Below are 26,653 nucleotides of genomic sequence, written 5' to 3'. Positions count from 1 at the left end.
CTCATCATGAACAAATATGACTAGGGGGTTTGATTGTTTTAATTCTCCCAACGTTGCAATCTTACAGTCAATACTAAACCTTCTATTGTCTTTATTTCATCAGTCGGGAAATCATCAAGAACATTGTAATTACACTCTATCAACAGTTATTGTTAACTATTATTGCTTTCTAAATACAACACAAGCAAGTCAAGTTCAGCCAGAGCCTGTGGGAAGCAGTGCTCATCAGAACAAGAAACACTAGACATGATTTACTATCCAAAAGTGTTCCTGCCTGTTTCAGAAGAGTCAAGAGGGAACAAGATGCAGGTGTTATTCCACAGATAAATACTTAATGACTGGGTTTTCAAATATGGTTACATGCTTCATCTTTAAAGGTTTAGGAAGGTCTGAGACATCACTTTCCATGTGTGTTTCTATTCATTAGCATTCTAAGAGGGCTTGATCCAAACTCATCTTGCAGTATGCCTAAATCCCTATCATGCTTATTTAGAAATATATTTCAAAGCTACTGAAAGTAACTTTCTGTTCTTTTTGCAACAACAATTTAAGGCGGCCATCTTGCTTACAGAACTTGGAAACACTGCAGCAGGGAATGCTCTTTACACAATCAACTGTTAATACTGCAAGAAGAAAGGAACACTCCCATCATGGCCTTCACCCAAAGACTATTCAACTAGAGCCCATCTTTAGAGGGGATCAGACAAGCACCAACGCCAAAGCCCCCCCCTTGTTTGGACAATCATTTTGGAAAGCATCATTTGTGAATGCATCCTGTGCAGTCATGATGCTATTTCTGTGCTAGGAAGCAGTTCACAGTCCCACATAAATATAAATGGCTGCCGTGGTGGTTCCAGCATCAGTAGCCTCCAGCAGAACAGTTTGCCGTGATGACAGACTCACAAGCTGTAAACAACACCAGCGTCGCAGTGGCTGCTATTAACACCATTATTACTTGAGTAAGTACTTGATGCATTACATTATGACTGATGCGGCACCCGACTACTGCAGTAAGAACTAGCTTACAGCGTTTGGCAGAAATATATTGAAGGGCACTGGAAGCCAAGTAAATGATGTGTTATAGGCATAAATAAGCAATGAGCTATGAAAGGGGGGAAATCAATTCAAATTTGGAAGATAGCGTTAGGAGCTTCATACAAGATCATTCTCTCTCCGTCACAAGCGGTGCAGTGCTTTCCTCACATTGAGAAAGTGTCAAGAGAAGAGCGGTATTGGAGTAAGTTAATTCCTTAATTAAAAGTTGTGCCTTAAGTTAATACAGAAATCAGATTGTTAAATTATTTGCAGGCCCCTTACAGAGGTAATTGATTAACGGGCCTCAGGAGGTAATATCCATGCTAATCTAACGGAACATCTGAGCTGCAGGACATGCAGAAGCAGATTTGAGGAGAGCATATTGCTTACAGCATCATAAAACAGTAACGAGACATGCCATTAAGTAACACCGCAAAATTAAGTCTTAAATCGCCTGAAGGGACTCTTCAATTGAATACTCAGGGGTCTGGAGTAGAGTCAAAATACAAGCACTTTAAAGCACAGTTACAGTATACATCTAAATAGACCGGGGTGAACAAATGCAACCTCATCAGACATTGGATTACTTTCTAATATGTATTTAAGCCTGGGATAACCTGCAGCAGTGAAGTCTGTGTTTAGGCGCTGTAAAGATAAATATAATCAGCGGACTCAATTCGAGCAGTGGTGCAATCTACAAATGATTATCATCCCTCACATACAGATTTAGTGTATCATTTTGATGAGTTTAGAAAGGATCTTCATCAGATTTTATTTCCCACTAAATCTGGATGAATGGATTTAGCTGTTTAAGTTTAAAACAGGTTTTTCATTACAGGAAATGAAGGGTGAATCTTCACCTTTAGTTGTAGCTATCTATTCGTGTCAGTGTATTATCGATACAGTATACGAGACAATGTATTGATTTGGGTCGTGGTAACGGTGTACCACCAATTAAGTGTATATTTATATATTTTCCTGAACTTAAAAAAGCTGCAGAACAATGATATAGTTATCTTCAACTTTACAGCATACCTGACTAGGCACCAGAGGACTTTTTTTGTAGTTGTCACTTCCTTGTAGCATGTGCATGCCCCAAACACACTGTGTCAGGCAGCGCACTTCCTGTTTCGGTTGAGCCTCCTGCACATTTAAAATTAAATCACATCCTGGGATGCAAGTTTGTTTTTTCCTCTCCAAGGTTGTTTAGGGGCAAGGGATCCCTGTTATTTCCTTCTGTGCAGCGCTGCATTGTCTCCCGCAGGATTCTTTGAGACTATAGTTGGTGGACTAAATCCTTTAGTCTGGGGCCATGCTCGACCAGAAGAAACCTTTCAACCAATAAATGCATTGAGTGTTTCTGAATGAAAATGAAGAGGATGGATCTATAAAATCATAAACACATTGGTTGTGGGGTTATACATGTCGAATCCACTGCCCTTAACCACCTCAAACTCACTACACACACACATTAAGCTATCCACTGTCTGCAAAGTATCGTGTACAGATTTCTCTGTTCAATATAGTAGTTTAGTGGTCTTTAGTCATTTTCTTGTATTTACTGTGTGTCTTTATACATTCAGCATGGAAGGAAAATTAAGAATGTCATTGTACAGGGAAACGTTCTCTTACTTTGCATATGACAACGAACGTGACGTGAGATAACATGTTAAAGGAACAGTCAAACTGAACAAAGACAAGGTAAAGGAGACATCCACACGCCATCTCCACAGATATGGTGACCAACCTTTCCTCTCCTTCCGTTGCCTCCATCCTGGTCTTCCCACTGCCAGTCCACTCCTCTCACCACTCGGCCACCAGTGAAGATCCCCCTTGCTGTGATTTTCTTTGACTTTCGACGCGACTCCAAAAGTACTCTGCCCAAATAAAAACAGAGGCAAGTTATTCATTTGGATACAGCTTTAAACATGTGACACTGTCAGGTGCTCTTTTTGCAATTTCAATTCAAATATGTATTTCAGGGGATGTCAGGGCCCCCCTCTTGCTACCTTGTGTCCCATTCTGTGTGCTTACTGCTTTGGTGTCATGCTGTAAATCACTTTCGGCAAATGAGACATGGCTATAGATGAAAGATCTTACGGAGAATGTTGGGCCTTCGCAGCATGTACCAACTAGGAAGTCCCTGACATCATCACCCGTCTCCAAAAAGGGGAACTGATGTTTGGTGATAACAAAATTACATTTTCAACATTTCGCAGTGGCTGAAGAATAGTGAGCTTTGACAATTCCTTCCCTTTTCATCCATACCCAGCAATCATGGCACTGCAAATGCAAATGAACATCCAGTGGTTAGTTCCAGCTAAGAGGCTAGCCAATGGAAAGGGGGTAGCAGTTAATAGCTGAGCAATCTGCAATAACCCATCAAACAAGTGGGAGCCTTGATGGTAGACTCGGCATTTGGACAGTGTAGATCTAACCAATGCAAACAGCTTGCGGCCTAACCACTCCCTTTTCTGCAGCTAGTGACAGGGTCTAATGTGGTGTAACAAAACACCCCACTACGGTGTCTGAGCATCTGAGCTGGGGAGAACTCCAGCACCCATTGTGCATTATGCAACGTCTGTCTCGGGGGGAAGAAAGTCCTACTCAGTTGAAAAGGCTGCCAGCTGTTGGGCCATGTGTTCATTCAGTAGAGTATGTGGATGAAATAGGCCTGAAATGGATGAAGCATTATCCCAGTACTGACAGGGTATGCAATAACACAAATGAAATATAAGTTGGATTTAGTGATTGTGCATGACTAACAGGGTTAATTTATATGATTAAAGACTTTGATTAAATCAGTGACTTGATTGCTTGTTTTTCCAATAAAACAGGAGGTACATTAATCTCTACACAAAGCATCTTCGCATGAACAGTTTAACGCAGCCTCCAACCATTGTACTTGATCATGTCTGTACATGAGTGAATAGGCTACGAATGGGTGTTCCCTTTTTCCACACACCACGCCAGAAACCTTTAAAAGAAGACCAGAGGGTAACCACACTTCACATACACACAAAGGTAGGACTTGTTATATTGTGTGCAGATTTGTTTGTCTGATTACTACTTATGATGATGACCTAGTTTGAAGTTTGCCCTAAGGGTAAAAGCACCTGCAGCAACTCCTTAAATCCTGACCAAAAACTCTCACTCATTTAGATTTTCAGTGTGCCAGCTTTTGACTATGTCATCAGTGTTTTACAGTTAACCCATGACTGTCTGCACTGCAAAACATCTTCACAGTTAAATGCATGAATTCTCAGATACATGCAAAAGTGCTAAGTTCATATAAATGATAGTTCTACAAATCCAAATGAAGAGAAAACAAAGGAGCTCTCGCCGTGAGAAAAACATTTCAGTGACAGAATAACTGCAAACAAATGGAATAGTGTAATTCATCATGTTACTATATGTGATGAGTAACTTCTGGGACAGTTATTGCATACGTCAAAAGTACATTGTTTTAACAGGAAGCTATCTTTCTATAATACAATTGTAAAAAAATATACATATCACATATGCAACTACAATGATTTCTGGAGAATCAAAGCGCTAATGTTTTGCATTTATAAAGTCAGCTGCAAACTCGACTTTCAATCAAACTGCATGTTGTTTGATGAGCATGCAGCCGAAGATATACAACTAAAACCAATCAGAAAATTGTTCTCGTAAATTTCATAACTAGGAAATGCTGCATTAATATCATTTTCAAAAAGGTATGACCGGATCTTGAAATGAGGCTCTGTTGTTGCCAGGCAACTGAGGGCTGGGAGCATAGAGATAGATGCTGTTTGCTTGAGACGCACAAAAGACTTCCACACTAAGGGAGTGAAAGCGAACGCCAACCAATCACAATGCAGTGCAGGGATTACCTGGCTACCTTGGGTCCATTTTACCGATGTGGGGGGGGGGGGGGGGGTCGAAGGTGGGGAACATTACTAGCAATTGCTGCTTGGTTAACTCACCTCTCACTGCCTGGGGTGGTGATCCTGTAGAACCGGTGTCTCAGGTGATGCTTGTCTCCATGGTAACAGGTTGTGCAAAGGTCGTAATTGGTGCACTCAGCACATTTCCAGCGAATACCAATGATGGGCTGTTGACGGCAGGTGTCACACATGGTTCCATCATGCTTGATGCCTAAGGGGGGGGCAGAAGGAGACTACATTAATACACTGGGGTTATATTGTGTGCTGGCATTTGTGTATATTGTACATCAGTAATACTACTTGAATAAACTGTTTCACATTTTATTATCAACAATGTTTATTGCCTCTGCGCGGTAACATTTATTTAAGTAGCCTATTTTAAATAGTTTGAGACTATTGTGTGCACTTTAAAACGTGTCTTTATTACCTATATATTTTGAAGGGTGTTATACATGCTCGTGTGACACCTGATATCAGCTAGACCAATTTTAGCAACAAGTGATTTTATCATTCTCTTTTTAAGATAGGGGAAATGAAAAGGACTTCTGAAAACTCAACTTCTCCACCGTTACTCAGGTATGATAAACTGAATGAAGCCAGTCAATGGGAACATGCTGCAAAGTGTAGCTGTGTTGGGATGTAAGACAATGGCAAGAACAAGGTGATGAGGCTAAACCATGGGTAAGTAGTCCATCCTGCTGATATACTTATGAATGTTGGAACATGTTTTTCCTCTAAATGTGTTATTTGAAATCACAAGCCATTATGTTGTCCTATTCTCAACTCTTAACGTGTATCTTGTATTATCTACCACAGCTTATTAGCATATGTTGAACACAGTGATATCTGTGACACACATCTGTTCAGAGAACATTTCAATACTGATCTACTTTTGCTGTAGTCAACAGAATGTCTGCTTTCAACATACATAATAAACTAGCTAAAACTAATTAACTGATGCCTAAAATGTAATACAAAAACTATGTTAAATGGCAAAATATTATGTTTTCATAACAGCAACAACTTTCATAGCTGCCAGGATTACAAATGCATCTTAATACTACAAAGTCTCTAAATGAAGGCCAATAAAGATCCACTGTCTTGTATATTGAGCATTACCCTGTGTTGCATTAAAAGACACTTGTCTTTAAATGAGTCTCAAAGTGCTGAAAAACAAAAAGGAACGGATGTAAAGTTACCTGTTGGAGCACTGTCTAATATCCTCACGTCGTAAGCCCCGGAGCAGCGGTAGTTAGCAGCCGTCCCGTTATCCCAGACAACGACCACCTCCTCTGGACTTTCAAAACTCCTGACGGTGCCAACATGTCCCTCTCCACCATCCTGCTTCCCCCACTTCCAGTCGGGTCCCCGGACCACTCTCGCCCCAACTCCCTCCATCATCGCTCGGTTATTCCTCCCCGTGGTCATTTTCAAAAAGGACGCGCAGTACCAAAACTCTTTCTAACAAGTTTGCAAGCTAGCAGTCGTTGCTAGCGATCGGTGGACAGTTTCCAGCTGCAAGTGCGAGCAGGTCCTAACAGGAAAGAGACTGGAACAATTCCTAAAGCTAGCCTGTTAGCTTAGTAGCTAAGTTAGCTACCTAAGGAGGCTGTCTCACAAAACTATTCCCAAAAGCTAACGTTATTTGCAAGCGCTAACCCTAACCCTCGGTTTGCCTCTGAGAATAAGACACGAATCACCCCAAAAGCCTATTGAGAAGCAACATTGCTAGCTTAGACCGATATCAGTACCCAGCAAGCTGGCTATGTCTCTCCTCCACTCCACACACAATAATGCCACCTCTTCAACTTAGCAAGCTAGCGAGCTGAGTTGCTATGCTATCGCAATGCTAGCAAGATAAACCTCTCCAGGCTAGCAAGTCCTTTTCGTTGAGGTAAATGTAGTCCTTTTGGTCGCTGCTTATCCTTATTGTTGTTGTGTATGGTGCTGGAAATCCATCCAAGATGTTCCCTTTGTCAGCCAGAGATGGTTCCCTGGAGTCAACTCAGAATAACCGCGTCGCCATTATTGTCAATCATCGTTCAGACCTCAGACGAGCAACAACTAGCTACGGAGGTGAACGACAAAGCCCGAAGACGAGAGGCTAGAAACAAGTACGAGTCCAGCCCAGGGCGCGCATGCGCATCTGGATGTCCAAACCCATTCTCGGTTTCTGTGTGGTAAAGATAAAACACATAATCTCTGTATTTTAACCCATTTTAATAAGTAGATGAAGCAGATCTTTTTGAATCTTTTGTCGAATGATTTTGAAATAATACCAGTAATCTGTAACCCTTTTAAATGTTTTAATTCGTCATGCAAGTAGACTACAGAAACAGTCATTAACAACAATCAAACAGTGATTTTTGAGCAAAATTATTTTTTCTCCAGTGTTTGACAAATACATGCATGTCTAGTCGCAGGAACTTCTGTACAAAGCAACATTGAGTACATATTTAATGAACACTACCAATTGTTAAATCTGGAACAATATATATTTGCATGCTCACTAAACTGTCTGCAGTGTTTACTGCACATTTAATGTATAATGGTATCATTTAAGCTGAACTGATGGAAGCTGACATGAATTCAAATTAAATTAAATAAGATCCAGCAGACACAGAAGAAAAAGTGTGTCCAAGAATTCCAGCTGGTATTTCTAAATGGAATGGCTTTTGTTTTTCCTTTCAAGGACATGTTAAAACTTTACTTTACTGAATTCAGTTATTAATTGTAAACATAACTCAACTAAGATATTGAAAAAATATTCTATTTGTTTTGTATATTACTTTTGTATTAACTGTTCATAATCAATACATGTCTAAGTTGAAATGTTATTTATATCAGACTCACCAGATGCTGTACATGTGATGTCTGATAACACCAAAACAGACTACTTTCAAAGACAAACAATAACAATCTCCGGTTGGCATATATTAGAATAGCCCACTCTCTAGCTCCGGGAAAACATTACTGTGGGCCCCTTTTGAACTTGTTTCCAATCTCGTTTCATTATTATTAAGCAGAAATGCACCTTAAATCTACCATATAAACTCAACATGAATTTCATTTAAATAAAAGTGCTTAAACAGTTACCCACGGTCCTTCAATACTAAATGGGGCCCCAAATTAAGCAATATGTTGCCTTAAGGCGCCTATAGTGTGCTTCAGTGGTGCATACAGTAGTCCTACAAACGCATTCTCAGTTAATTAAATTACCACCATCTAATTGGCGCCCCCTGTGGGCCTGTAGCCCCTGGGGTAGCTGCCTTCTTTTCCTAGTTGATAATCCAGTTGTAATGTGGATTACCACTGCAGCAAACACGTTACATTGTTTAAGAAGCTGAAGACGGTGATGCTGTCAGTGATGGAAGAAGAATTCAGATGCTTTACTTTGAGTAAAAGTACCATTATTATCAAAATACTTCACTACATGTAAAAGTCCTGCATTCAAAATCTTACTTATGTAAAAGTACAAAAGTATTATCAGTTAAATGTACTTAAAGTATATAAATCTATCTATAAATGTGATATTTCTAGATACTATTGTTGCATTGAGTTACATTTGACTGTTATAGACAAAAACAGTTCTGACTTTTTGTAAAATAATTAAATCATATTACTGTTTTGTCTTATCCACTATTTATATTCTATTTTATGTGTACTGTAGTTACTTACACTATTGTATCTGTTTTATTGTATTGCACTGTTGGAGGAGCATGTGACCTATAAGATTTGCATCGACATAACTACACTGTAGCTATGTACGAATGACAATAAAATCCTTGAATCTTGAATCACTACTTTAATTTTTAGAGATGCATTTTGTTAAAAGTAGCTAAAGGTGGTAAATACATGTAGTGGAGTAAAATAACATTACTTTTCCTTTGAAAGGTAGTGGAGTAAAAGTATACAGTACCATAAAAGGGAAATACTCAAGAAGTACAGTAGCCTACTTGAGTAAATGTACTCAGTTACTTCCGAACTCTGAATGCTGTCATTGCACCTATCTGTTTATTGTCTTTTGGCTGAGTTCAAGGGGAGGCTTTCCAGGCTGCATCTGCAGAGCCGCAGGGTGCACCTCCCCCCTGTCGTCTGCAGGGAGCGACTGTGCCTGCTTGTCTGTCTGACTGTACATAGCCGATCATAAAGCGCCACCGCTCTGCAGACAGCGTTATATCTCCCCTTATATGGTCCCCATTACTATTGTTCCTCCTTCACAGTGAGCTCGCAGGCAGACACAGCTGACTTTCACCCGAGCTGGCCGCTGTCCTTGCAGTACGAGGATAAACAGGAGATCTTGCAATGATCTGGACTGAGCTGGACTTCAATTTCAACATTTTAACTAGGGACCTCTCACATTATCTGGAAAATCAAGTGAAAGTTGGGCTTTTTGGATCGGGGTTAGGACTGTCTCTGGTTCTGGGCTTTAGCGCAGCGTACACCTGCTATTATTTGCTTTCAGTAGCAAAGGTAAGTCATGTTTTATAACCTGCTTTAGAGGGACTATTATGTGCATTATGGTCCTGCATGTTCAATAAAAACCGCTGTGCTTGTCATGGTGGAGCATCACTTGCCGGCCCGGTGATGGTGTTGACTGGGGCTCCTGCTGATGGAGGTCTCGATTATGTTGCATCTGTGCACCAGTGTGCAAACGTTACACCTGTGGGATGGATCTCAGGCAGATAAGACACGCTCGGATGCGCACATTCATCTAAAATTGATGTGCACATTCATCTACATCCATGTGCAGCACTTATGTAACAACAATAAATCAATCCCCTGCATACAGTTGGATGTCGGCATTGACCATGCTAGGCTAACGTTACTGTATGTTAGCTAGACATGCCGTTTCAAGGCTTTCTGCGCTGCATGGTAAATTGCCGTCATTAATTTCATGGAAAGCTGGTTGGTTTTATGTAATTACAAATCCCCTGCTGAATAAGATTATGCACGAGTTAGATGACATATGATGACATATAGAAATGTATTATGTGAGTAAACATATTAGATAATATGTTTGATTTGTCAATTAGATTGCTGGATTTATTTACAATCATCCTACCATTTCTCCAGTGGAATGACCTTAATCAAAAAAGGAAGCTACTGTAATAGACGATGCCTTTATTAGATGTGTGTAGCCTTTATTTCCTTCCTTTATTTCTTTCTTTTCTTTTCTTTTCTTTCTTTCTTTCTTTTTTTTTTCTTCTTTTCTTTCTTTCTTTCTTTTTTTTATTTATTCAGATCTACCTCAGCACCAAATCCCTCCATAACCCACCCCTTACCCACATCGATTCCTGTCTGACAGCTATTAATACTTGGATGCAACATAACCTCCTCAAACTGAACAGCAACAAAACAGAACTCCTCCTAATCGGCTCCAAATCCACCCTCAGCAAGGTCACTAACATAACTCTCACCATCGATGGCACCATTGTTTCCCCCTCCAATCAGGCACGCAACCTTGGCGTAATCTTTGACCCCACCCTCTCCCTCGAACCTCACATCCGCCAAACAGTCAAAACCTCATTTTTCCACCTCCGCAATATTGCAAAAATCCTACCCTCTCTCACCCGCCCCGCAGCCGAACGACTAATCCATGCCTTCATTTCCTCCCGCCTTGACTACTGCAACTCACTTCTTTACGGCATCAGCACTACATCCCTCAACAGACTCCAACGGGTTCAAAATGCAGCTGCACGTCTCCTCACGCATACCAAATCATGGCATCACATCACCCCAGTCCTCAAAGACCTCCACTGGCTTCCTGTCTCCCATCGCATCAACTACAAAATTCTGGTCCTCACCTACAAAGCACTCTACCATCTGGCACCCCCTTATCTCACAAACCTTCTCACTCCTTATCAACCCCCACGGTCCCTCAGATCCACCGTAGCCGGACTCCTATCCATTCCCACATCCACACTCTACAGTCTTTCAGTCTCGCCTCAAAACACATCTTTTCAACTCTGTCTACCCATAAGCCCCCGCCCCCCCCCTCTCAATCAACTTCCTCTTGACTGCCTTTTTATTTTTTACTTACTTGCCTGTCCTTGTTTGTCTACCCTCCCTCATACTGTAAAGCGTCTTTGAGTTGTGAAAAGCGCTATATAAATAAAATGCATTATTATTATTATTTAACCAGGTGAAAATCCCATTCAGATCAACGATCAAAGATAAAAACCTTTATTAGTTGTTGTTATGCAATACTAATGAAGGCTTAACGTTTAATATACTCTTTTAAAGTATAATAGATGAAGCAGATGTGTTTCTGTTTAAAGAATTATTTGGTCTGTTTTGAAGTATTTATGTTTATTTCAGAGACCAAAATGCAAGTTTTAATGCAATTTAACATTTTACAACATATGATGTTACAAACATTTCTAAGAGCTAAGCTTCATTACATGGAAGGATCTGCTGTCATGTAATGAAAAGTCAAATTAATTAAACCCTGAGGCAAAAATGAAAAAAATAACTTGTATTTTCACCCTTACTTTCCCTGTCTGTTGCAGAAGCCACAGCTCATCTCCGGGGGTAAAAAGTTCTACCACTTTCTGAGGGAGCAATGTCCGGTAGTGTCAGAGACCTACTACCCCACCTTTTGGTGCTGGGAAAGCCGCATCCAGACTTTACTGAGACCGTTTGTCACAGCCAAACCAGGGGTTGTCTACAGAAAGTAAGTCTTCACCATGACTGACGTACTAATTATCTATCACACAAGTTGTATTTTCCCAAGAAATGTATCTTTCCTTGCAAGTAGACACGCCTAACTAGTTTAGTATGTGTATTTGACCTCATTAAGAGAGTGTGAGCTGTACAACAGCTAAAGTTCAGGTTTGCAAAAGTACAGTGTGTGTGCTTTTATAGTGACAGCTTAATTGTTCTGGCATTTTTAGAGTAATTAAATGGCACTGCAGAATTTTCCATGCCCACAGCGAAAAGCCTTTAAAAATAATCTTTGTCACCAAGAAACTGCCATTGCGTATTTCTTGATATCTTTGTGAACAGTTTCACAACTGGAAACAAATCCTAGTCTTGTTCTTAGCAGAGTTTCAAAGGCTCAGAGGAGAAATAAATCTTTTGTGTCACGATGCTGGCTTAGGCCGCCCTGCGTGCCCTTTGATAATGTACACTGTGTTCAAGATTAATTGCAAATGCATTCCTTGCCCCCTTTGCACATGCTGTAGAGGGGATTAAACTGAATTAGGAGAGACTTATTTCCATTATTAATACACATTACATATTTATTCACATTACATTCTCACATCATAATAATGTATTCACTCACTATTTTCAATGGCCTCTTTGCCTGTACAGTATGATTGTATGATGTGAGGTGGTTGTCAGCCAGGTACCCGTGGTTGGATCAACCCAAATTGTTTATATGAACTTTTGTCCATAGCTGGAAAAGTTTAGACACTTAATCAAAAGTTTACAATTTTTCTTTTCGCGGCAGTTTTTATCTATTCAGTTTAATTACTATTACTGTAGGGCTGAGCATTTAAGTGGAATTTTATCAAAATTGCATTATGTGTACATTTGCAAGAGCCGCAATATAATATAATATAATAAGGCAACATTATGTTTCAATATACATACTTGTAGTGCTCCAGAGATGTCCTGGCCTACAAATTGTATTTTACCAGTCGCAATTTGATATTTTCTTGCAAATAAGTCAGCTTTATCCGAAGGACATGTTAGGTCACGCTTTATTGATTGTCTCTTCTGCCAAGGTGACAAATGTTCACATAATGCACACAGACTCATCCGTAGAACTGATAACAGACAGTAGGAGTATTCACTTAAGTTATTAACACGTTTCCTCCGGGGACAACAGTACGTCCCCCCACGGACGGACATGTCTTTTAGTCGTTGGCTGTCAGGGAAATTCCAGTCATCTCATTGTCCGATCAGAGGATTAGCATCAGTTCCCCTCCCACTCTATGCACTGGTCACTCTGGATTGGCCCTGGCTGACCTTAAGGTCTAACTTCCTGTGCATATTTCATGGCGGTTCTGTAATTTCATTCTGATGTCTACCGCCAAGTTGGCTCACTGGCTTCTGTGTGTGTGCAGTGCAGGTTTTAAAAGGCACAAGCGCTGGTACTGAATGACCTCATCTGCCAGGCTAGGGTTTTAGAGCAAATAAATTGATTGACTACCAGAACCTCCTGGTGCAATGCCCTCATCCTTATCTGAACTTGCTTTGCGTTGCATAGCGCACAGATAAGATAGTCCCAAGGGAAATGAGGCAGCTGTAAGTGAGCGCTCTGCTCAAATATCCAATTCCCCTTTGGGAGTGCTTTTGATAGATGCAATAAAGGAGTCACTTCACCTAGAACTAACTAGAAATGAATAATTATGCAAAGAATGCAACCGGAAAGAGAAGATGACTATGTATATGTATTTGTGTGCTTGAGTGTTTGCATGTGTTTGAATGAGACAAATTAATACTTGTCGTGGCTGATTTGTCGTGTCCCTCTCGTCTCTGCAGTGAGCTTATTAAGGCACCAGATGGAGGACAGATCTCTTTGGATTGGTTTGACAATGATGACAGCCTCTCTCATCCCGACCCTGCCACCAGGCCCACAGTCCTCCTTCTCCCCGGGCTGACCGGCACAAGCCGAGAGTCCTACATCCTGCACATGGTCCAGCAGAGCCGGGATCTGGGCTATAGGTGGGTGGTCTTCCAGCGCTTAGCACAGATACACTGCACTGAATCACACATCTGACACTCTCTGTCCCTTATGCTCTAATTTTCCATTCATCTACACATATTTTGTCCAATCATATTAGTATGTCTTGATTATGTTTCGGCCTTGAAGCCTTTTTCAAGATCAACAAAAGGTAAATGTGACACCCACTGTTCCACTGATTTGGTTACTATTGCATAATGGGTGACTGAGTTCCAGTGCCTTGGGGTTATGTCAGGTGAAGTGCACAACTAAAGTGAGCAGCTAAGCTTCGTGTCAAGAGCAGCTTTTTGTAAATAGCCAAACGAAGCACAAGCTTGAAGAGTTGCAGAGGGAGGCACTTTTTTCCTCCCTTCGTCCCTTCATCTCTCTCTGTACTCTCTGCACTCATTCTTTCACCCAGATTTTGGAAAGCAAGGCAAAACTCAGCATCTTCCAGCCCTCACTCCTGTCTGTGTAGCTTAATGAATTACAGCTTATCCCGGTACAAGCTTTGCAGCTTAGCCCAGTCCAGCTTCCGTATCTATGTTGCAGTGTGTGTTTAAGAACACAAACACACACACACTAAAACACACCATCTAGTCCCGCCCTGCCGCTGAGTTACACCAACCAAAACAGGACTGACTCCAGATAATGGATGACAGGAGGGATGCTGATGTCTTTACTTTGCAGTAGAATGCTCTTCACGCAGCTGTGCTTCTGCATAAATAATAATAATAAAGATATTTGGGACACCATGCTCCTTTGAACATGAAAGTTGGTAGCTTGTAGCAACAGCAAAAAAGCTAGCATAACCTTATTAGAGCCTGTACATTTGTTTCAACCTTGTATACATGCTTTTGATTAAAAGGCAAACCCTAAAAATGAACGTATTCATCTTTTTGTCTTTCAAATGACAAGAAATTGTGAAAACTGCCCCAAGGTGACATATTTAAATCGGATCAACTCTCATCACCATGAGACAAAAACCCAAAGATATTCAGTTTTCAATTCAAGCTAAGCTTTTATTAATGCTGTTACCAGAAAATAGTTGATCATTTATTTTCTGATGATTGACCCCTTGACTTATCTCTGCAGCTCTATTCAAACTTTTTTAAGAGATTCATTTTGTGTATTTCAGATGCGTGGTATTCAACAACAGAGGGGTTTCCGGTGAAACACTGCTGGTAAGAATCTAACATGTGTCCTACTTTGCAACCCATCCGCACTGAGGTGCATATGTGATAAAAAAGCTTTTTGAGAACAGTTGTTTTTCCCTTTGTCAACAGAGTTGTCCTTTTCATTGCCTTAACCAGAACAGAGCATATTTCTTCCACACGTGTCACAGAGGGAGCTCTAAGCAGATGCTGGACAGACAATGTTGTTGCATATAAAGGATTAAGTTGCAGGCAGATATTGTATCTTAATGCAGATACACAGAAGTATGACCTCTTCCAGCACGTGCTGTTCTGACACATGGCTAAATCTGTCCTGATACACATGGGTATATTTAGCTAACAAAAAGCCAGAGCTCTGAGTGCATAGCGAGCCCACTGTGTTTTATGTCCCCCCCTCTCTGTCTGAATGTCTTTGGAACAGAGGAGCATTCTTTATGGACAATTGTATCACCCTGATACCATCCTACCATTACTTCCATACAGAGATCTCATTCATGAACAAATGCTGTCTCTTTACAAGCAATCTAATGTTCATCTTTGTGGGTGTGCATTTTGAATCAGGGGCTGTGACCTGCTGTTGTCTTTGCCATATTCTGACTCAGCTGCAGAAAAAGGGGGTGAAACTGTCAAAAGAGCTAAGTGTCATTGGGATTGAAACTGTATTTGAGGTCATAGCCAGTATTTAGTTGTCTCAGCTGTCCTGAGATTGGAAAAAAAAAGTTTAAACCCAAAGACCTTGGCACTGTACCAATTGCTGGCGGTAAGGCATGCATTTTCTCCCTCATTTCACTTAGACATTGTGCTACATTCTATGCAAATTATACAGCATTTGCATGCTCCTGTGAGTGTTTTCTCTGTGTCCACTTAGTGTGAATATCGTCCATTGTTTAAATAGGCCAGAGCTTTGGTTTTAGAATGACCCGCTGTGTGATAGATGCCTCCCACCTCTAAGACTTTCCTGAGTGCTAGAGCCCTATTTCTAGACTTGTAAAAAGCCTTTTAAATTACTCTTTCCTGTTGAGTAGCTTTGCAGTGGATACATTTCCCCAGTTATTGGTATTATATAATATATTATCATCATTCTTAGAATATGGACTTGTTAAATAGTCTCCTTTGAGTTTGAGCTGGGTTTTCTTTTACTTTGGTAAAGAGTGGGACCCAAGTTCCCATCAGCAAAAACACTTTAGCTTGCTATCCTGGCTCCAAAATGGTGGAATGAGCTCCCCATTGACATCAGGACAGCAGAAAGCATACACATCTTCCGGCGCAGACTGAAAACTCATCTCTTTCGACTCTACTTTGAGCAATACAATTACTAACAAAGCACTTATATACTAACAAAGGACTCGCTTATCTAAAGCTAGTTGAGTAGCACTTTAAAGTGGACCTATCATGCTATATTTGAATAATATATTGTAGGGCCATACCTATATAATGTCTGCGAATTTTTTTTTCAAAATACCAAACAGATCATGCATTTTAGCCATGCCTCATTTCGCTCTATTTGCTCTTTTTTAGCCCTGTTTTTGCAAGGGCTGATTCTGTGAGAAGTCTTCTTCGCTGCTTTTGTGACAGACTACAGCGCCACCTACAGGCCTGGCATATGTACTACAGCGTCTCCAGCGCTTTCGAGCGGCAATGGCCGATGGAGAGTTGCCCATATAGGCGGAGCTCCTCGTTTCTGAGTCAGATGCCCCTTTCACACCAACGCGTTTTCAGCTCCGGCTCGGAGCTGGAGCTGAAAAGTACTGGTTTTTCCTGTTCACACCGCAGAGGCGCCGCCTCTTAGCTCTAGAATCCGGTTCACTTCCAGCTCCAAAAAATTGTCGGTCTAGAGGCAAGAGCTTCGGAGCTAAGAGGCGGCGTAGCTTACGTCTCTCTTACGTCGAGGCGGGGGCAGGGGCAGATTCGTCGTTGAAGTAGATGCTGAAGACCACAAAGAAGTCTTGTGATGTTTGTAAAGTTCCAAGTAAAGTCGTCCCTTGTAAAGTCGTCCCTTGTAAAGTCGTCCGATGCCTTCCATTTTGTGGACGTCATGAGGCAGCAGCGGCAGCTCTGGGCGGTGTGAACAGAGCGGGAGCAGAAAAGGGAAACCGGAGCTGAACCAGAAAAGCTCCCGCTCGGAGCTAGAAAGGGAAAAGCGCTGGTGTGAAAGCCGCAAGAGATATTTCAAATCTGGATCAGTCTGTATCAGATCCGTTGCAGCTCCGTTTTTAGAGATTTGGTTATGGAGGAAAAGAGAGAGGGTTGTGTTTTCTGACACTTGGTGAGTTCCCTGACACACTGGGGACACTTGGCACGTTTCCACTACAGCGGGTAGCTCGCTTTAAGCGTGCCGAGCCGTGCCGAGCCGTGCGGGGCCCGTTTTTGGTTGCGCTTCCACTTGGCCTAAATTTGGCCCGGGGCTACTTTTTCACCTTTTTTCTTTTCTAAATCGTGGTTCTAGGGCCAGGAACAACCAGGCTGAGTTGGGCTGAGTATGCTAAACTAGAGAGAGAATCGCTGGCAAGGGGGCTACAACTACAACAAGATGAACATATTTGACCGTGATTTAATTGTAATACACGTTTCAAAATGATGCCGAAGTAACAACATACTGATACCGGTTAGTAAAAACCATGAATTAATGCTTTGACAAGTCTGCAGACAGACGGCAGGCGAAAAACCCTTTTAAAATGCGTGTTTTCTAAATGGAGCTTGGCTAAGCTAACGTTATATATGCTCCGACCGTCCACACTCACAACAACGGCCTATACAGACATAAATAAACCAGCGACTGTAGTGCTAAGAGCTAACGGCTGTGTTGTTTTTCTGGGGCTCTCATTGAAGATGACATCACGGCTCCGCCTACACTGCGTTACTATAGTAACTACCCCCAGTTCCTAATTGTAATGGAAGCGCAGCATTAAAGTGAGCCGGGCCTAATAAGGCCTAACCAAACCGAGCGAGGCCTGCAGTGGAAACGCGCCAATATTCATGTATAAAAGACGTACAAAAGTGCATTTTGCATGATAGGTCCCCTTTAAAATGTTTTGGCTTTATGAAACCTGATGTACTTATATGATTCTGTTTTCTTCTAGTTTGTATCTTCTTGGTCGAATGCACTTATTGTAAGTCGCTTTGGAGAAAAGCGTCAGCTAAATGCAATGTAATGTAATGTTATGTAAATGACCTGCCCTGCCTTTCAAAGTTTTTCAAGTTAAAAGGGGATTTTAACCCTTTTCCGAAATAAGAGTTCATCTCTATCGTGTCCTGAAGAAATACTAATGATAATATAGTATTTTTCAAGATAAGCTGGGAAAGTATAGCTTTTTAACATTATATAAAGACTTCACCCTTTAAAGGTATGCAACATTAATAATTTAATTTATATACAGTACGTTTTAGAGATAACACATCTTCTGTTCACACATTTACTAATTTCTGGACTCACCTGGAATGGATTCGCAGAGAGATGCCTTACACATATTACAACTTGTAGAAAAACACAGCAAAGTCATGATAACAGAAATGACCAATTCAATGATTTAAATTACTGCATTTTAAAGGTGTTTTAGTGAATTGTGTTGGCTTCTTAGGGCTGCGGATACTGATATTGTTCATAGATGTTCAGTATCTCTGTAAAACTTCTTACATATCATATAATAGTATCCATCAATCGACCTCGTCGTTATAGACTGAGCATACTTCTGCTGCTCCACTCTGCTACACACTCCTGATGGGACCTGAGCTTAACACAGACCAGTGCTTCACCCATTAGGTGCTGGGGAGCCTATCTGCACAGGGCAGTGTTCAGTGGCAGTATCACTGACACTGTAATCCTTTTAAGTGATGTTATCCATTATTGCCTACTCTACAGACAAATAGCTTGGTTTATCAAACATAAGACTAAAGGGAAAAAGGCCAGTTTACATTTTCCAAAGCCTAAGAGGACATTTTGTAATGTATACTTTTGACAGCAGTAACTATCCAATATCACAGAAGAAAAAGGAAAACATCAAATGTTCTTATTCGAGAAGCTACAGCCAGCGAATATTTGGCATTTTTGAAAAAGAAAAAATGTCCTGAGCAATATTATATGAAGTATCATAATAACCTAACTAATCATTTCAGCAGTAGCTTGATCTGCCTTCATATTTATTTACTAATGTCACAATATCTTGTGTGAATTCATTGTATAGCTAATTCCTATCCATTATTACATACATGTATTCAAATATATTCAACCTTAGACTTTATACTTATTTGGATATTTCTCATGTTAGGAATCATTTGAATAAGCCCTTAGGTTACATCCATCCATCCATCTTCTCCCGCTTATCCGTGGTCGGGTCGCGGGCGTAGCAGAAAACCCATCTCGGCCGCTTGTGTCCGCAATCTCGTTCTTTCGGTCATGACCCATCCTTCATGACCCATCCTTCATGACCATAGGTGAGGGTAGGAACGAAAATGGCCCGGTAGACAGAGAGTTTTGCCTTCTGGCTCAGCTCCCTTTTCGTCACAACGGTGCGGTAAAGCGACTGCAGTACCACTCCCCGCTGCTCCGATTCTCCGGCCCATCTCACGCTCCATTGTTCCCTCACTCGAGAACAAGACCCCGAGATACTTGAACTCCTTCACTTGGGGTAAGGACTCATTCCCTACTTGGAGTGGACAGTCCATCGGTTTCCTGCTGAGAACCATGGCATCAGATTTGGAGGTGCTGATCCTCATCCCAGCCGCTTCACACTCGGTTGCAAACCGATCCAGTGAGTGCTGAAGGTCGCAGACCGATGAAGCCATTAGAACCACATCATCTGCAAAAAGCAGTGGTGCAATCCTTAGTCCACCGAACTGCACACCCCCCCCCCCCTCCCCCCGCCCCACGACTACGCCTCGAAATCCGATCCATGTATATTACAAACAGGATTGGTGACAAAGCGCAGCCCTGGCGGAGGCCAACCCTCACCTGAAATGGGTCTGACTTACTGCCGAGGACCCGGACACAGCTCTTGCTTTTGGAGTACAGAGTATGGATGGCCCTGAGTAGAGACCCCCTCACCCCATACTCCCGCAGCACATTTTAAATCACCTGTTTCATCTCTGGTGTCAGATACTCTCCAAGATATCATCACATTACATAAACATGGGAAATGGTCTGTTCATATCTGATATGAGTTAAGACCGGCCCATTGCCATGCAGGGTCAGGGAGAAAAGAAAGTCTCTACAGTTACGTCATAGAGAGCGATGATACGGCTGTCATGCTTAGAATGTATTGAATAGGAAGCACCATCAATATGTTCCATCTTCCAAAACAAGTGCACTTCCCGCCCTATTTAATATGAATATCAAAAAAGAATAGCTTTGCGTGAGAATTGATGGTGGCATACAATAGGAATGCATCTCCGTATTTGCTTGTATTAGTCATCTTCTGTTCTCCTTGTACTAGATCAGGGGTCTCAAACTCAAGGCCCGGGGGCCAAATCCGGCCCGCGACTTCAAATTTTTATGTGGCCCTGCAAGAGCTTGCAAAGAATATAATTCGTTTATTATACGGTTACATGCCACTTTACAGAAGCAGGTTTCCCATAAACTACATGTCCCACAATGCATCTCGTTTTGTGACATGCGCACTGAAGAGACTTGCAATTATTTGCCCTGGACTTCTGCTTTCAGACGTAGTTAATTACTAAGTTATTATCCTATCCGATAATAATCCAATTCAGAGGCAATAATGTAATATAATACATATTTTATATATATATTATATAGTTACAACCGGCCCTTTGAGTGCAACCTTTATGCGAATGTGGCCCGTGATGAAATTGAATTTGACACCCGTGTACTAGATCCAATAAACCTTAAAACGTCAGTCTCCTGCAAGCGTCCCTCATCTTATTACTATGCTCATTAAGATTAACTAAGCATCGTGTACTGTACAGCACAAGCAGATAACACTAACTGATATATCCTAAAGATAGACAATACCATGTGCAGCCTGACAGAGATAGACTCAGGTCAACTTACTGTGCTGCTATCTCTGCCTGTAAATAACAAAGGTTCTTATGTCGCCCAGGGAGATTGTGTCTGCTACATATTCATCTGTAAGCTCTCTGTGTCCACGTGTCTACTGGCATTATATACTGTATTTATCTACTGTATATGTCATGTATGTATGTCTCACACATGTCTACTGTTCATGACGTCATACGAGTTACAATGCATTTCCAACAACAGAAATAAAAGAGTGCTGTCTTTTGGTCCCACACAGACGCCGAGGACATACTGTGCAGCCAACACAGAGGATCTGGAGACTGTTATTGAACACATACAGAGGACGAATGAAGCTGCTCAAATCATGGCTGCTGGAGTATCTATGGGCGGGTAATAAAGCCACTCTATGAAATGCAATACCCACAAATCACCTGACTATTTACTGTAGAACTCACTCACATTTACTTGTTCAGTTAGTCAGGTCGTTGTATAACTCTCTCTCTATCTGTGTCCTCCTTTAATATTAAACACTCCCAATGCTTATGGGGTTATAGAAGTGAAAATAGATCATATTGGTATTTCTTATTGCCATTTCTTTAATAATATCTTTCGATATCCGCGTTAGCCTAAACAATGTAGTGTCATTTAGGTGCTTTATTATGATCCCAGTCGTCATTGTAGCATGCCAAAAAAGGTGCTTTTTACTGCACAGCCCTAATCCATTGAAGTGAAGGATTGGTAAAAAATGAAACAAGTTCCAATACCGTTTTTCTTTTTTCTCCATCTGTCCCTACCTCTCGCCCTCTCTCCATTTTTTCAGGATGATGCTGGCCAACTATTTGGGGCGCAAGGGCCATAAGACCTGTCTGAAAGGGGTGGTGGTCTTCTCAGCAGGCTGGGATGTGTTTGAGTGCACTGCTTCACTGGAAAAACCCCTGGACCGCTTCCTCTTCAACTCTTACCTCACCAGCTGCCTACAAGCCTCTGTGGACAGGTCAGCCTGAGCAGGATTACTGCAGCCGCAAACTCGCTGCTAATGCTAAGGGTTAAATGTTTAGGGATATTGAAAAACCCCCATATTACTTATTTAGATATTACAGTTTTTACACTTCAATTTTACAGGCAAAAGTGCTGCTGTGTTTTTTTATTTGTTAGCTGATAAACAAAGCATTGTAAAAAAAAAAGTCTGTGGACACTTACCAATTATCATACCCTGAACACATGTCCTAAAATGGCCATGATATAAATGCACAATAATGCATTTTCTGGTATTACTTTGAAAGGGAGCTTGATTGTTGTGTCATAATGCAGTTCTAACATGTTTAGGTACATTTTCAGCTGCAATTCATTTCAGCTCATAGTAGTCGGTGACAGTTTTATTTTTAATCTCCTCTGCAGACACAGACCAGTGCTTGAAAAGTGTTACGACATCGATCATGTCATGAAGGTTAGATTATTTTTGGTAGAACTTTGTCACAAATGCTAGTCTAATTAAACAAAGTAGCCACATTTTAATGAATTTACCTGATCCCTACAGGCAAAGACCATCAGAGAGTTTGACGAGAGGTTCACCTCCATTATGTTTGGTTATTCCACCAATGATGACTACTACCTTGATGCCAGTCCCGTCCACAGGCTGAAATCTGTGAAGGTGCCAATGCTGTGTCTGAATGCTGCTGATGATGTCTTTTCACCGTCGCATGGTGAGTCCCAGCCCCCTCACCAGGTTTTCTGTACAAAACCTTGTTAGTATGGATTGGATGCATTAGAAAAGCTGATGTTACATATATATTAAAACACAGCACGTAAGGTCACCTATTATGCAAAATCCACTTTTTCATGTCTTTTATACATCAACATGTGTCCCCTCTGTGTAAAGAGATTCTGAAAGTTTCAGGAAAAGATATTCGCTCACTTTTTGTCTTGATCCAATTATATAAAAACCTGTCTGAAAATGTGCTGATCAGATTTTGGCCACTTTATGATGTCATAAGGTTTTTCTGGATTGTTAGCCAATAACCAACCAAGGTACACCCCCCCACCTTATCACCTGAATCTCCTGCTAGAGCACCATTGTGGTTTTTTAACCAAATATCTCGCAGAGGGGAGTGGCTCCTTATTTTCATCTAAAGTAAAAGACAGAGAATCAGCACTTTTGAAACAGGGCTGAAACAGAGGGGTTTATGGGATGCGACAATGCATGATCTGTTTGTTATTTTGAGCCAAACACTTCAGAGACATGTTTTGTATCTGAGACATATAATATATTGATGAAAAACAGTATAATAGGGGACCTTTCCTTTGCAGCCATTCCAGTGGAGGCCGTGAAGCAGAATCCTAACCTGGCCCTGCTCATTACCTGTCACGGCGGCCATATTGGTTTCCTTGAGGGCCTGTGGCCTCGACGGAGCACTTACATGGACCGAGTCTTCAAGCAGTTTGCCAAGGCGGTCATTGAACAAGGCACCGGACTCCAAGACCTCTCCTGTTCAGAGAACTGAACAAAGTGTTCCTTTAGTTGTACTTCCTCTCTCCTTCCTTCCTTTCTTTACATTTTCAAAGTGTTTGCCATCCATCTTTACTTGCTGCATTCCATTCTTTATAACTTCCATTTTTATTCCATTCTTGTTTTATTTTTCTAAAATAACCTCCATCCTTTATTTTCTCTCTATCCAGCCCTATTCTACTTATTTCCTTCCTTATACGGACTTTATCTTTGCCCTTCATCACTCCATCCTATTCTTCCTCCTGCCACAAGCAAAAAAACGTTTGTTCTTATTTGAAAGGCACATCTAATTGGATACAGCATCTGTGTTGCATTCAACATTAATTTATTTATTCCGCACAGTTACAAGTAATTGTATGTAACGTTCTAGTGGTATACTTGTAAAAAAAACAAGCAAAGCTGTTCGTCACTTTAGAAAAGCTAAATCTTTGTCCATCTCATTTAGCTAGCTAACAAATTAAATGCGTTTACCTTGTGCAATCAATTTATTTGAAATATACATGAAAATTCAATCATCTTTATTCATGAACCTTTAGTAATTGTGTCAGTAGGATTTTAGCCCTCAGGGATTTTATTTATTTACTCATACTTCCTGGGTCAATTTGTTTTGTCAATCATTCTCCTTTAATTTGTATTTCCATTTATATTATTTCTTAATTAATAGTTTAATATCTTTGTAAATGTGCTTATTTTCTTTTTAGCAGAGAGTTAGTTAAGAAGATAGATGCCACTTCAAGTCTACAACTAGCAGCTGATTAGCTTAGCTAGACTTGAAGCAGGGGGAAACAGCTAGCCTGGCTCTATCTAATGCAACAAAACTACAATCACTGGCCCGCAGATTGTTTTATACCTTATTAGAACTCAGGCTAGTAGTTTCCTACAGCTTCCTGATTTCATGCTAAGCTAAAGTTAGCTTACTGGCTGTTTCATGTTTAGCATAGGCCTACATATGAGAAATATGTCAATCTTCAAATCAAGCTCTCTGAAAGAAAGCATATTGGCGTATTGCCCAAGATGTCGATTTTCTCTTTAACCTTCTGCATGCACTTTTATTTTCACATATTCTACCTTTACGCTCACCAAAAATAGTTGTATAACATGGAAAATAATTCATTAATGACAAGGAATGTGAAATTGCACTATTTTTGTTGATATTACCATGCCTCTAACTCCTTAACGCAAGGCACTTCATTTCATTTGATATTTGAACGTTTATCCCAAAGGCCGAACAGAGCAGTATATGAATTCCATGAGGTTTTCTTTGTGAAGATGTTGGTGGTTAGTTCTGTAAATGAGTCTGAGGGTACTAGAAACAGTGATGAGAAGAAACTAATGCACATGGGAGACAGTGAGTGTACATATTGGCTGTCTGAAGTGGTGGATGTTCCTTTACAAGATGCATAGTATCGTTAATGGAACCTGGTTGTCAGTCGTTTATTGATTTAGTTTCGCCAACAATGATCAAGGGGCTGGTTACCGCGTATGAGTTGGCATCGAGGATGCGATCAGATCAGGCGGCCAGACTTTCAGTAATGCACTGCATGAGGGAATTTGACTTCCTGTTCCTGTGGAATTTTTGGTGTCTTTGTTTTGCCAACTTTTTGCCCATTAAGTAGCACGTGTGTCATCATCATCATGTCCTTAACCTTAACATCACTTCTGTAGCATAAAGGACATGTTTGTTTTCATAGAATGCTGCATTTCATTTTGTACACTACATAAATAGAAGACGAAAAAAAAAAAAAAAATTCTGTCTTACGTGTGTGCAGCAATAAGATTTTAAATTCAAATATAGTCTCTATTGTATAATTGCAAGTATATGCACATTATCACCATGAGTGTAATATGCTGTATTTAACAAATTATTAAACAGAGTATAGGTGCATTTGTCTGCTGTCTCAAGTGATTCTGCTTGTAATGCATTTTCTCAACAGAGTATATTGGATTGCCCGACTGCCCATGTGCTGCAGGTTAGAATAATTGCCTGCCTTTTGTCAGCAGTTCTATTTCAACTCTCTCTGTCTGCCTACAACAAGAGGGCTTTACACCTGTGACTCAATTCTGATAATATCCAGTCAAAAGCTCAGTCACGTAAGGGTGTCGAGCTGACACTGGACGTCAGCCGCGGTCACAGACTCGTCCCCTGAAGTCAAGGCATTTGACAGTCTACCACTTGAGCTGGCTTACTGCATGAGCAACGTGTCACTGCAGGGTCACACTCCCTCTCCTTGTTACATCACAGTGTAGGGTGTTTGCTCCCTGGAATTGACTCACTCCACACTCACAGGCTTAGCTGCTGATAGGATATGCATAGCCACAGTAGTGGATGTGATCCACCAAAGGCAAACTGTAATCCCCCGGCACTCCATTTACCTTCACCCCAACCCCCCAATAAACCCGCAGACAGATGAGCTTTGGTTTTAGGAAGCCAGAGAGTAATTAGAGTAGACTGCCAAGAGGGATGAGTGATTTGCTGTTGGTTACCCACTATGAAAATTGATATTATGTGGCAGCAATCCCCCTGTTATAAACGTCGTTGAAATCTCAGCTGATGTAAAAATGTACATTGCATAATTATATAGTGACAGATCATTACACAAGCAATGTTCTAAATATTAAATAGAAGGATTTTTGGTTTGGTACAGTGATACTTTTAATCACATTAGTGTTTGAACGTCGATAATAATAATTCCTGTATTGCCTAAGGACTTAATAATTGAAAAAACTATGTCAGAATTATCAAGGGACTTTTCTATCATTTTCTTTCAAAGCGTGTGTTTAAATAACAGCTAAAGGAATCACACATGAAATTGAAATAGGAAACTGCAACACATGTAAAATTGCAGTATATTTGAACCAAAGGTCAATCCTTACATGGTGTGTTGTTGCAGTCATGAAAAAGTCAATTACCCTTTGCACTCTTTGGAAGCATTCTCCAGTTTCTCAAAATGAATCACATTGGGACATTTAAAATCCCATGGGCTTCATGCACAACATCTTTATGCTTTTCTCAAAAGAGCATGCCAGCAGCTCTGTCTTGCCCTCTCTTCCTTATCCTGTCTTGCCTGCAGCTGGCTGAAAATAGACCTGTATTATGTCACACAGGGGTTGGAGGTTGATGGAAAGTGTGCTCTAATATTACTTTGCAGGAGCTGAAATAGTCCCATCCCTGGACCAACAATGCCCCTGTGCCCTAACAGTGAAGGTCCTATAGCCTCCATCATGAAGCCATTTTGTGATAACTATAGTCACAGTGCAAAGCTACAGAGGTGCGAAGTTAAAACCGAAATTAGGAAAGTAGGTGACAAGGAAACAAGCAGGGTCCTGGTGTTCACTCTTTAAGAGAATAAAAAGATTTAG

General features: G+C 40.9%; 2 protein-coding genes across 8 annotated transcripts in view; one reads left to right on the top strand and one right to left on the bottom strand.

The window, feature by feature from the left end:
- Positions 1-7,065, bottom strand: part of mib1 (mindbomb E3 ubiquitin protein ligase 1) — a 49,662-nt gene extending 42,597 nt beyond the window's left edge. For all 7 annotated transcript variants that reach the window (XM_034234721.1, XM_034234722.1, XM_034234725.1 and 4 more), the window contains exons 1-3: positions 6,164-7,065; positions 5,004-5,175; positions 2,783-2,912 (exon numbers count right to left, since the gene is read on the bottom strand). In XM_034234721.1, coding sequence (XP_034090612.1) covers positions 2,783-2,912; positions 5,004-5,175; positions 6,164-6,392 — 531 coding nt within the window. In that variant the 5' untranslated portion in view covers positions 6,393-7,065. The remainder of the gene's footprint in view (positions 1-2,782; positions 2,913-5,003; positions 5,176-6,163) is intronic.
- Positions 7,066-9,117: 2,052 nt separating this feature from the next.
- Positions 9,118-25,178, top strand: abhd3 (abhydrolase domain containing 3, phospholipase). Its single transcript, XM_034234718.1, has 9 exons — positions 9,118-9,437; positions 11,477-11,640; positions 13,458-13,640; positions 14,777-14,822; positions 21,065-21,177; positions 21,608-21,781; positions 22,186-22,234; positions 22,325-22,490; positions 23,095-25,178. Exons 1-9 carry the CDS (start codon positions 9,270-9,272, stop codon positions 23,286-23,288), a joined length of 1,257 nt encoding a protein of 418 aa, XP_034090609.1. The 5' UTR covers positions 9,118-9,269; the 3' UTR covers positions 23,289-25,178.
- Positions 25,179-26,653: the final 1,475 nt, after the last annotated feature.

The sequence above is a fragment of the Gymnodraco acuticeps genome, unplaced genomic scaffold (genome assembly GCF_902827175.1).
Source record: "Gymnodraco acuticeps unplaced genomic scaffold, fGymAcu1.1, whole genome shotgun sequence".
NCBI lineage: Eukaryota > Metazoa > Chordata > Actinopteri > Perciformes > Bathydraconidae > Gymnodraco > Gymnodraco acuticeps.
This window is presented reverse-complemented; position numbering and strand designations above follow the sequence as displayed.